Source organism: Eleutherodactylus coqui, chromosome 8 (genome assembly GCF_035609145.1).
Source record: "Eleutherodactylus coqui strain aEleCoq1 chromosome 8, aEleCoq1.hap1, whole genome shotgun sequence".
Taxonomy (NCBI): domain Eukaryota; kingdom Metazoa; phylum Chordata; class Amphibia; order Anura; family Eleutherodactylidae; genus Eleutherodactylus; species Eleutherodactylus coqui.
In genome coordinates this window covers 38,423,961-38,436,578 of record NC_089844.1, presented here as the reverse complement: position 1 = coordinate 38,436,578, position 12,618 = coordinate 38,423,961, and the positions used below count along the sequence as shown (strand labels likewise).

General features: G+C 44.7%; 1 protein-coding gene across 1 annotated transcript in view; it reads right to left on the bottom strand.

The window, feature by feature from the left end:
- Window positions 1-408: 408 nt before the first annotated feature.
- Window positions 409-12,618, bottom strand: part of GLB1L (galactosidase beta 1 like) — a 28,183-nt gene continuing 15,973 nt past the window's right edge. The window contains exons 5-16 of the mRNA XM_066575519.1: window positions 11,967-12,061; window positions 10,928-11,108; window positions 9,344-9,402; window positions 7,316-7,437; window positions 7,181-7,221; window positions 6,801-6,919; window positions 4,994-5,068; window positions 4,829-4,918; window positions 4,629-4,742; window positions 3,601-3,732; window positions 3,294-3,518; window positions 409-2,432 (exon numbers count right to left, since the gene is read on the bottom strand). Coding sequence (XP_066431616.1) covers window positions 2,229-2,432; window positions 3,294-3,518; window positions 3,601-3,732; window positions 4,629-4,742; window positions 4,829-4,918; window positions 4,994-5,068; window positions 6,801-6,919; window positions 7,181-7,221; window positions 7,316-7,437; window positions 9,344-9,402; window positions 10,928-11,108; window positions 11,967-12,061 — 1,457 coding nt within the window. The 3' untranslated portion in view covers window positions 409-2,228. The remainder of the gene's footprint in view (window positions 2,433-3,293; window positions 3,519-3,600; window positions 3,733-4,628; window positions 4,743-4,828; window positions 4,919-4,993; window positions 5,069-6,800; window positions 6,920-7,180; window positions 7,222-7,315; window positions 7,438-9,343; window positions 9,403-10,927; window positions 11,109-11,966; window positions 12,062-12,618) is intronic.

Below are 12,618 nucleotides of genomic sequence, written 5' to 3'. Positions count from 1 at the left end.
GGAGCCTCAGGCCAAGGGCTCATGGACACGGGCATAGACTCCTTTGCTTCATGAATAATAAACCGATCACACTGTTTGTGCAGCTTGCAGGCACCTCAATGGAGGGTTGTTTTTTTTGGTCTCCATCTCCTGAAGGCAAGCATAAAAAAAAATAAAAAAACAAAAAAAAACAAACCACGGCTGTAATATCCATGCCCAGTGTCTTTATGCTCTCATAGACTTTTGTTGCCAATTTTGGTCCCTGAATAAGCAGCAGCAGTCCGAATGCACCAATTTAATGGGTTTGTGTGCTGCTGTATGCAGTTGGTAGAAAATAGGGACCGCACACAGACAGAAAATATGCCGTGTGAATGGGCACCAACTGTTTCAGTGCCAACATACATGAATTAGGCCTGAAGACGTCAGATGTGGGTTTTTACAATAAATCTTTATTTTTTACAGCAATACAAAATATATCCAGCCTCTATTTCAGATTATCAATTATCTTCTTCCCAGTGAGGTCGGCTCTTTGACTAACTTGAGAGAGACAAATCTCCACCTGGAAACCATCAACAAGCTGATGTTGACTGATCTAATAATGTGTGCCTAGTACTTTGAGTAATGAAGTCTTCGGTCGGTGACACATGGGCGTATTCCAGCTGCATTTATGCATTCGAAATGTGTACAAGTGTCTGGCCTGACCGTACAGCTCCAGACGAGTCTTAGTCAATATTTGTATCGCCCATGTAATAATTCAGCAGTACTTATCTGTCCTCATCGATCCAGGATTACAACCTTGCGGTGCTCCTGGTCCAGTAGAAAGCAGAAGTCAGGTGACTACTGACTGCCAATTAGAGGCTGCAGTGTCACCGCCAACATCCTGGGTGCCATCATGCCAAGTGTTCTGAACTGTGCTAATACAGTCTGATTGGCAGGCAGTGGTCTTCTTAACCTGCTGCCGGTGACTAGGAGGTTGCAGTGCTGGATTGCTGGGGCTGAGGACAGGCAAGTACTGTTGAATTTGTTATTTTCACACAGATTCAGCGGACTCTTCAATGATAAAAAGAATAGGCCATCAATAGTAAATCAGCGGTGGGCTGCTGCCTGGGATCACTGCTGATCAGCTTTTCACCAAGGCAATGTGCACCGGGTTTATTTCAGCAGGAAGCAGATAGCTCTGTTCTCACTGTAGTGGCCAGGCTTGGTATTGCAGGCAAAGTTCCCATTGAATTGAATGGGAATTTTGCATGTAACACCAAGCAAAGCCACTGCAGTGGGAACAGCGCTGTCTGCTTCCTGCAGAAATCAGCTCAATGCACAAGCACAATGCCCTGGTGAAAATCTGATCAGGGAAGGTCTTGGCTACAGACTCCCGATCTACTGTTGACGGCCTAACCAGAGCATAGGCTAGCAATAGTCTACAACTGGACAACCTATTTAAGAAGTTATTCTTGTTAGGTGAAAACTTGAAAAAGGTCACCTAACACCAATAGGTGAAAACTGCTAGACTGATGCAATTCCAACCACAGGGATCCCCTCCGATCACCAGTGGATAGGTGAAAGTAACCCAATCAGAATACTCCTTTAATTCTTATGAACACCCAGTGCATATTAGGTATTAATATGGTTGTGTGTATACAGATTAGGTGGATCTTTGACAGTTAATAAATATCAGGCATTCTTGTATTTTATGAGTCTTTACACAAAATCACAATAAAAATAAAGCTGTGCTAAGATCCATCAAATGCAGTGAACCTGCTTGTTGACTGTTTCCACGGAGGAGGCATTTTTTTTAACAGAGCAAAAAGAAAATCTGGAAACATAAGTGAAAAGGTGACCGATACAATAAAAGGATTGGCTATATAGTCAACACATTTCACTCTTGATAAAAGGCAGAGCTTCACTTTATTGACATCCCTTTCTATGTATTGGGGTGTGTGATCTGACCCCATATTTAACGACGGATTACAAATTGGATAAAGAGCGCAAAGGACCTTGAGAAAATGCGAAGAAAGCAGAGTAGATTGTATTTAACAATTCACATTCAGTGCCTGTGACGTGGGAGCCACAGTCTGAGTAATACGTGTGTCTGTGGCCCCTGGACTTGGCTGGTAGAGCTCAGGGTCCCAGCAATCCAGTGTAACGCATTCATCACTTCACCAACTGCAGGGCTTTACCAAGTAAGATCAGGACCCGGACTGTGCAGGAAGCTTTCAGAAGTGCGCATAAGTTCCGTTTAAGACCGCTACTCATTTACCCGTATAAGTCCCATTCAATATGGGCCTGTCCAGGAACATGACTAAAGGCTGGTCCGGCGCCTGCTCCAGCTCCAGCACCGTAAGGTTGTTGATTTGTGAAGAACTTAATATAGTACCTGGTACATAAAGGGTTACTTGTGGCCCTCGTATTGGCCAATATCGTCCAAGATTAAAGCCATTTATCCACACCTGTCCCTGGGGAAGAAGATGAACACTTATTACATATGAGGATATAGCACACAGACTGATACAGCAATGTTGAAGAATTCTAGTAACCAGTGTACCCATAGAATAAGGCTAGGGTTACGTGGCGACTTTCTGCTGCGACAGGCGTTACACATGTACCAACACTCACATTGCCAAGAACGGGGGCGCTGTGTGAGTTGCAGCTTGCTACAGGATGCAAGGAATACATCGAAGTTGAATATTTTTATAACTGGTGACCCTTATTCAATGCAATGGGAGCTTTCAGGGTTACACGGTGATTTTTATTTTTCTTTGTCACGCAAACCCTGTCGCAGACAAAAGTCACCATGTAGCCCCTAGCCTAAGTCTAGCTAAGATTTGGCACTTTGTAAGTACATTGTATCTCTTAGGGCCCATTCACATGTGCAAAATCATACAAAGACTGATGGGCTGTGAGAACAAAAACAGTCAGTGCCTGTTCTATTCTCATCTGTAAACCTTATGTTATTTATATATATAAATGTTTAAATAAAATGAAACCTGCGCCGTTATTTGTTTAGCATCTCAATCCATGTTAATGTGTCTTTGGTTCAAGTTTTAATCCCGGGCAACGCCGGCTATCCCTGCTAGCTTAATTGCATACACGCGGCAATGACGTCTGCCCATTTGAGGATACCTAGAGAGCTTGACCACATTTTCGGGATAAAACATAGCCCATGTCCTTTTATCAAGATGCAAGCTATTAAAAATATCAGACAAAGTTACTTTGGCATTTCTAATATTAGTATGGATGTAATTACTGCCCGGTTCTGTAAGACGCTTAGGCATTGGCTTACCCAAGGTGTGGGAAGTAACATATATAACCGTTACCTTCGTCCATTTATGCATTTTCAGATATGTATCTCCGATGTCAGTAATGGTGAAGGCCCCACTGTAGATGGCCGGACCCGTCCTGCTTGCAGTCTGTGGCGTCTTCGGCATATGATCAGCCATAATGTGAGGCCACCCTTGGGAAATTGGGCCATCCAGATTTAGAGGATAAATCACCCAGTTTTCCAGGAGGTCCGTCCCCAGCGTCAGGTTACCTAGTAACCCCTATCAGAAAAAAACATTACCATCCCTGCAAATAAAGCAATGTGGTGACAGAAGACTCAAATAATTCTATTACTGCCTTTACCTTGAAGTCTTTGAGATCGCCGCCATAGTTAATTCTCCCCATATTTTCAACTAAAACATCCAAACATTGGCCCTCCTTCCCCGTCACATTAACATCCTTTAAGCTGTCCCTTTCCAAAACGCCATAAAAGTTCTGTAAAGAGAAGCACAGACTCAATACATACATGTTTAACCATAATGATATTTAGGAGCTGCAGTAAAATGCAATAAGTCAGTGGTCAATGCAACGGGCGAGACGTCGTCATCTGCTCTTCTTTATGGTCAGGACAGGACGTCCAAGTGTGACCACAAGAGGAGCAGGAAGTGTAATAGAAGCGCAGTGCTACCATTGATTTGAGTGGGAATGAAGCCGACACTCACACTTCCTGCCCTGACCACTGATGACAACGTCCATGATGGAAATCCTGAGTGGCGGGTTCCTGACGGTCAATTACTGAGGACTAGAGATGAGCGAGTATACTCGATAAGGCAAACTACTCGAGCGAGTAGTGCCTTATTCGAGTACCTGCCCGCTCGTCTCTAAAGATTCGGGTGCCGGCGCAGGTGACAGGTGAGTTGCGGCGGTGAGCGTGGGGGGGGGGGGGGAGAGAGGGAGAAAGAGATCCCCCCTCTGTCCCTTCCCCCGCTCTCCCTGCCCCCTGCCAGCAACCGAATCTTTAGAGACGAGCGGGCAGGTACTCGAATAAGGCACTACTCGCTCAAGTAGTTTGCCTTAGCGAGTATGCTCGCTCATCTCTGCTGAGGACTTATCCAGAGGATAGATCATCATTTGAAATGCCCAGAATCCCCCCTTTAATACTTTGTTCCCATACATGATAAGTCAATGATAGAAGAGTCGGGCAGCAGCTTATTCAAATCTCCCTACTGAAAACACATGAACGTTCAGATGAGCCCAATGTGCATCTATTGTATATGAGAGAGTTCAGCTGACAGCTATTGAAGGGGCAGATGACATTACACAAAGTTACTGTATATAAGGCCTAGGTAAGATTTCCATTTTAGCTTAAAGAAACACTAACTAGCTCTTACCCCACCAACTGAAACATAACCTCGGTCATGAACTCCGTTTACTGCTGACGATAGAGGAGTTTGCTCAGGAACGTCTCCGGTCAGATAGTTCCGGTACAGCATGAATCCAAAATACTGAACAAAAACAAGACAAAACTAGTTAGGTGTATAATCCTGCCAAATAATTATAATGACCGGTACCGTACATGTATAGATATTACCTGCTTGACATCCTCGAATGTGACTGGGTACCGAGTCACAAAGGGGTCATTGGGTGACAGAATACCCAATAGATCCACAAGATCTCCAACCTAAACAGGAAGGTGACATCAGGAATCTCATACTGAGGTAGGCGTCATACTTTATGATAGATATATATCACTCACCTTATTAAGAGTCACTAAACCATATGCAAATTTACAAGTAGGTGGTGGAATTGGTCCTTCTGGCACTGGCTGGAACTGTATATACAGAAAAAGCACATTAAAAACTGTATGCAAAGTTTAAGACACTGCCTAGTAAAAAATGGGTTTACAATATTTATGTGAATCACTGTACTATTAAAAGTTTTGCAACTTTGAGAGACTGAAAGACTCAAACAGAGTAAGTGCTGCAGCTTCTAGTAAGTGATCTACCTGGAACCACAGCTATACTGCTCAGTGCTACTGTATAATGTCCTCCATGTTGCTGTTACTTATGAGGGTGTGCTTCAGAAAGTTATAGGGGAAGGATATCCACTTTATGTATGCAGTGTATGGAGACATCGTAGCAGCTAGTCTATGCCTGTCAGCTCAAGGAAAACTGAGAACTAGAGATGGAGTCTGCAGAGGGGAAATCTGGTGAAGAATTCCATAAAACGTCATAATGTTCCAAAACGTTACACATAGAAGGAAATGACCCCCAGTGAGAGGCAGGCTACTTATACACACTATTATGCCTGTTATACTGCATGAATAAAATATGTTTTAGCAGAGGTTTATATTTAAACCACCTCATGTACCTAAAAAACACAGAATAGTGCTGACAGCTAACGCAGAACATATGCACAAGTCCTGATGGATTTAAATAGCGGACCAGTACCCTAGTCCCTTTAAATTTAGGCACCATATCTGGAATTCAAAATATTAACACCAGTCTACCTGACCTGTTTCACCGTGCCACCCGCATCTTCAGAAGTTTGGCTAAGACTCAGGGTGCCTTCACACTGGAGAGGAAATCGCACGATTTACCGGCACATTTGCGATGTTTTAATGCTTGCGATGCAGCGTTAAAACAAAATCGCGGCATGTCCATTCGTTTTGCGATCTTGCCCATTGTTTCCCCATTATTGTACAGGACAATATCTCTAAATATGGTGCCATATGGAGCAAGCTCTGTATTGCAGAAGCATGTGGATGCCAAATCTCTGCTGTGTGCACAGGTCTATTATCTTTTACTATTAACGCTCATGTCCACGGGCGGGTTTGAATTCTGGGATCCGCGTGGGGCACCCGCGCGGATGATCCAGAGTTTAAGCCGCCCATAAACAATTATGGGTGCCCGCAGCTTAATTAAACCATGTGGTTTGTTTTCTGGACCTTCCGGTGTGGAAAACAAACTGCTGTCACTCCGGGTGTGCTGTGGGTCCTGCGGGAATGCAGAAGATCTAAAAAAAATAAATACATTTCCACTGGGCATGTGATGGGGGCGGCCCCTGCCCACATGCCAGCGCCTGCCCACATGCACAGAGGAGACGCCGGATGACCCGCACGCATCCGGACTGGTAAGTAATGTCCTCATACTGCGGGCAGGGTGGGATCCCGCGGCAGGCTCCTGCCCATGGAACCCGACCCGCCCGTGGACATGAGGCCTTAAGGTACCTTTTCACAAAGCAACTAGGAAAGTCGTTGAAGCATAGAAACAGCAGTCGTCCATTCACTTTTGCACACGGTGATGATGGCTCATTAAATTGTTCGCCAAAATTCGTTCCCAAGTCGTTCAAATACGAACAACTGTCACTTTACACAAGGCAACTTTTAATCAACCTGTTTTTTTGGTAAGCAGAAACAAAACTAGTGATTGGTCACCCTGTTGGTGGCCATGTTTATAATGAACAACTATGGTTTGAATTCATTCTCTCAAGCGATTCCGCAGCCGCTGCTCGTCCCATGTGCGGATACTTTTAACTACAGCACACATGGTGAGAGTATTTACCTTACTAATTACTGAGCGGATTGCCAATAATTTATCTGTGGGGTCCCCAGCCTCTGTAAGGGGGGCATCATAATCGTAGCTGGTGGTGATCGGCTTGTAGACTTTAGGAAAATCGTCTCCTGAGCAAAACAAAAATGACAAAGCTATGATTAGTGATCATGTGGAATCTACAGAGGAGACAAGTGGAGTACAAGCACCACTCTTCACTTCCCTACATTCCAAAAGATGCCGTAAGCAATCTTGCAACATTAACTTTAGCATGAACTGTGCAATGTATCACCAGGATATCCTCACACTTCATGCACAGAGATGCCTGCAGTATTTGAGGCAGCGTAATAAGTAAAAAAAACTAAACGTCTACATTTTGGACTACTTCTTACCATTCCAATAGCCAAAGTTGGTTCCCCCCTCAAACATATACCTGACACAAAACAAAGAAAACAGAAGTTTGTATCAGCGAGTAATAAAAATCATTGATATCTAATTATACTGAAAAGACCTCGAGAAGTACTTACATATTCACACTCGCACCGCTCTCCAAGATGGCCTGCAGACCCTGGCTCACTCTGTCCGCAGGGCTCACAGCATGCTTATCCCCCCAGTAATCCAGCCAGCCGGTGTAATACTCAGAGTTCACCTGCAGCGAAGAAAAATATCTTTAGGTTGCTATTATAAGGCCGGGCGATATAAAAAAACAAAACAAAAAAAAAAAACGCATAAGATTTGTGTGTTGCGTGATGCACAAATATTAGCCCCATTCATTTGAAAGAAAGAGAAACACATCACAGCATGTTCTATCTTCCTGCGATATCGCCCTTTGTTTTCAATGGGGCCGATGGTAGCAGTGCTGGCCCCATTGACAGCAATGGGAGAACTCCACGATCTTCTGTGACAGCAGCGGCAGGGGATTCCTTTAGGAAATTGCCATCGGCCCCATTGAAATCAATGGGATCAAGAGATTTCCTGCTGTGATACGAGGCTGTTTTCACATGAAACCGCCTCACATCCACCAGGCTTTCACATGGTGGAAAGTGCGATATCGCCCTCGTTCGTGTGAAACTAGCCCAAGAGTGTTCTTAATGCTCACGATTTAGCAGTAACTGCTGGGCTGCAGCTGAACTTGCAAATTCAGCCCAGCAATCACCGGTAAATCGCTAGCGGGGGCTGTTAGGGCTCATGTGATAGCACCGATAGTTTGGTGACTGCATATATTATATATATTCTTCCTACTGCATGCAAGACAGCACGCTAACGGTTCACAAGGCTGACAATCATTGGCGGATTGGTGTACTAGTGAAAGATTTTACAAAGAGCCATAAGGAAGGTTCATCTAAAAGGTCCTTTTACATGGTCCGGAACGTTCCTCCAAACGCTCATTCGCCTAACAATACGAAAGGGACTAACGATTAGCTGACAAATGAGCAAATGCAGATTGGTTGACTGATCTTTCAGGGAGCATACAAATATTTGCCGATTAATGGTGCATCTTCCAGTGCCGACCAATGACAGCTGTATGTGGGTGAATGATCGTACTAAGTGATCATTAGTCCCCATTAACCAATTCTCATCCCGCGTAAAAGAAAATGAAACGAGTGCCTATTGACATGCATGTTGATTGGCGCTCATTAGATTAGGTCAAGAACTCGGCTGATCTAAAAGGACCCTTAGGTCCAAGGAGCGTCCCATTGTAAGGAGCGCCAACTGACAAAACAAGTCATTCTGTGCACATGTACTGCTGTTCCCACACGACAGAGGATTGGAGGTAGGGAGACAAATCCTCGTGAATATGATCATTACCCCACATACGGTGATCACTGGTCGGATTCACGTCCCTAGGGTTACACAGGTATATAGGCTGCCGACCAGTGAGCAGTTTTGCACTGCGTTCTTGCTGGATTATTGGGACAGGTAAAAGGCTCTTAAAAAAAAATTAAGTGACAAATCATCCACTTTAAGGCTTTCGAATAGTAAAATCTTTATTACTCACCTTACTGATCTCCCACCGCTCCCGTTCTGACACTTTGATGTTTTCTGTACGTTTTGGTCCAGGCTGACACACACATGTAACTGCTGCAGCCAATCCTTGGCCGTCCTGGTCCTCTTTGACACGGACATATGACTACTGCAGGCAATCTCTGACTATAGCAGGTCACCGCTGTGGTCAGTAATTGGCGCAGCAGTCACATGTCCGTGTCAGCAGGGACTAGGAAGTACAGAGAGAACAGGGGACCCCAGGAAGTATCAGGTAGGGGGAGCAGCGGATCGGTAAGGAGAGGATTACTACTACTATTATTTTAACACATTCACCCCTTTAATGCTCAGTAAGTTTGCAGCTGGAAAGAAAGGGGCCCATATCGCTCACGTAGAGGCGCCCTCTGCTGTCTGGTTCTGCCCATGTGCTACCTGTCCACATAGGAAGCGGTACTAGAGCCTTCTATGATATTTATCAATTTGAGCATCCTAATGCATAACAGACAATGAGGACTGATCACTACAGCACAATATTCAGCATCATGCTGGGGGCAGAGAAGTAATCACATTACCAGGGGTCCTCGGGGTTGATATCTGCGCATGGCTGCAAAGGCTTTAGTTACGTTGGCCACTGAAAGATAAAGATAGGAACACATAAATTTCCATTCAGCACATTTCTGAGGTTTGCTCATTAGGTATGAAGACACAGGTCTGTACAAGAGTTCAGCCTTTGGATTTAAAACAGGAATGTTTTGATTCACTGACAGCAAGCAGAGATCTTAAAAATGGTGGCAAATTGAAATGGAAAGCTTTTCATTTTACACCGATTACAGAGTAGCTACACTTTTCAGAAACCTTTGCCGTATCAGAGACATGTAAAAAGTTCTGATCAGTGAGGGTCTCGCTGCTGAGACCCCTACTGATTGCTAGAATGAGGAGTCTGCTCTGCTGTGCCCCTTCGGCTGTCTTTGCTGCTTTTTGGCTCCTTCCTGCAGCTGAAGACATAGAGGTCTATAGCACCTCTAAAGACCGCTATCCGGCCATCTTCAGCCGCCGAGAGGGGAATAGTGCTCAGGTGAGCGCTGCAGTCCTCTCATTCTAGTGATCAGTGGGATCTCAGCAGCCGGATCCTCCCTGATCGAAACTTTTGGCATGTTTCTCCCACATGTCAAACATTTCTGAAAAGTGTAGCTACTTTTTAAGCTTTACATGAAAGCAGAAAGTAAAAGAAAAAAAAAGGGTTGCCCCAAGAAATAAAGTTATCCCCTATTAACAGATTACGGGATAACTAGCTGATTTTTAGGCGTTGGACCGCTGGGACCCTTGCCGATCCGGAGAATTGGGATTCGCAGCACCCCACTTGAATGGAGTAGTGGTTGCACATGCTCACCACTGCCCTACTCATAGCAATGTGGAACACCGGATAAAAGCCGGGTACACTGCGCAAACCTCTGAAGAAACGCATTTTATTGTTGGCTTTAGCCAAAAAAAAAATAATAATAATAATAATTAAAAAAGAAAACAAACACTTGACTTCACTTATGTGCTAGAAAATGTTTCTTTGGAGTTTTGCGCCAGGTAGCAGGCTTTTATCCAGTGCTCCTTCTAGTTTCTCACACCCCCTCCAGGTGAGGCATTTACCTGGTTGGCAGTACCCCTGACTCACTTCTACCTGCACTCCCTGCCTCAGGCAGACACCTGGGTTTGCTCCACTTTCCTTTCCACCTGCTATTCATTATAAGACTGCCACAAATAGCCTAGTGCGAACGCTCACCTATCTCCGGCAGTACCATTGAAATAAAAGGAGTGCAGTGTACATGTGCGACCATCCCTCCATTCACTCAGGGATGCTCTGGACCCCTATCCGCCCAATCAGCAGGGGTCCCAGTGGTTGGCCCCCCAATGGTGAGTTCATTATCCACTATCCTGTGCACAGGCAATAACTTCTTTTTAGAGGGACAACCTCTTTAATAATTGGTGACTCTCAAAATGATGGACTCGCTGCAGGCGAGAAGCCAGAATACAGCCCCATATATCTGTCTGCGGGGTCCGCTATAGATTCCTGAAGCTTTGGCACAATAAACTGTGCCCCAACCCCACAAAAGGGGAAGAGAAGCTTGTCCACCATTAGTTGACCTTTAAATATTGATGCTAACCTGGGCCAAAGTCGACAGTGGCATAGAGATCCTGCAACGTGCCACACTTCAGAAAGTAATCAGCGTTACCATCTGTGGTGAAAAGTACAACGTCATCCCCCAGGTACAAGCGGAACATGGCATGAAGGTGGCGCATATAACCGTAATCGCAGGCCATGAAGCTGCCGTATTCATTCTCTACCTGCAAGATAATAAAAACTGTTACAACGGGCCAAGAATCGATCAGTGTAAAAGTTACCATAATAAAGGGGTCTTCTCACTTCTTACTATTGATGACTTAACCACAGAAGATAGGTGAGGATCTGTCACTTCCAACCCCCACAATCAGACGCTTCCGCAGGCCTGTCACTGTGTGTACAGAGCTGTCTTTGTGCCGGAAGCAGACAGCTCCATATTTTGTGCAGTGGCCCTGACTGGTATTACATGCGGAGTCCATTCACTTCAATGGGAGTCAGCATGCAATACCAGCTGGGGCCTCTGCACAAGGTACAGATGACAACCCCTTATACGTCAGTCTTATGACCAGGTCAGCCAAATTAGGTCAGTCTCTATGAAAACATTTGCAACTGGAAGCGTAATACATAAAAGTTAGAGAGCACTTTGTTATAATTGGCCATATAGTAGTAAGTCAGAAGTTAGGATACTTTTACATGGTTTGACGGCCACTCCTGTACGTTTACACAGGAGCGTTAGTTGTTCGGCGAATGGAGGCAGAGCGCGCCGAAGACGTCTTCCAGCTGCCGCCTCCATTCACTGAACACGTAGGCATAGATGAACAATGCCCGATTACACTGTGCCAGTAGTCGCTCACTAGTTGCATCGCTTCAGTGAGTTGAAACAAAGCGACTAATGAGCGATTTCTTGCTCAGTTCCCTATTGGGTCCTACTTTACGTGGGACAATTATGGGTCAAAAATAAATAAAAAACATTTTAAAAACGCTAATTTGAGCGATTTTTCAGCTGATAGTCGACTCGCGTAAAAGTACCCGTAAGACAGCAATTACAGATAAAATCAGTCAGTAATAATGAATCTTTTTACCTGGACACTGATTATATTTCCTCCATTGTTGTACAGACGTGAACGCAACTTTGGGAGCAAAACGGAAAGCCAGGAGTCCACGGCATTTAAGTAATCTGGAATCATGGGGTTCATCGATTAGACACAAAATTTCCGTTTTTTAATACTGAGCACCAAATCCTTTGTATAGACAGAGTTAAGTAAAAAATTCTGTCTGTTGCCACCACTAGGGGGAGCTCACTGCATGCTGTTTATACAGTAAGCTCAATTAGGCAAGGGCTACATGGCAACTTTGGTCGCAACTTCATGTTGTACAGCTAGGGTTGCCACCCGGCCGGTAATTCACCGGCCTAGCCAGTATTCTGCCCGCCAGGCTGGTGTCGGTATTTTGTTTTTTACCAGCCATATTACAGGCCGGTATTTTTGAATACCACCCCCGACCGCCCATCTGACACAGAGGCTGGTATTCTCAGTGATTCCCAACTGGAGGGCCGCAGCTCCCCGCTAGTAATCACACTGAGGGGGTGTAATAATAATAATAATAATAATAATAAACTTTATTTGTATAGCGCCAACATATTCCGCAGCGCTTACATAGACAGGGGGAATACAGAAAGACAAAAGTACAAAAAATTACAGAACCACGGTTACAATCGTAATCAGCTGATGGAAA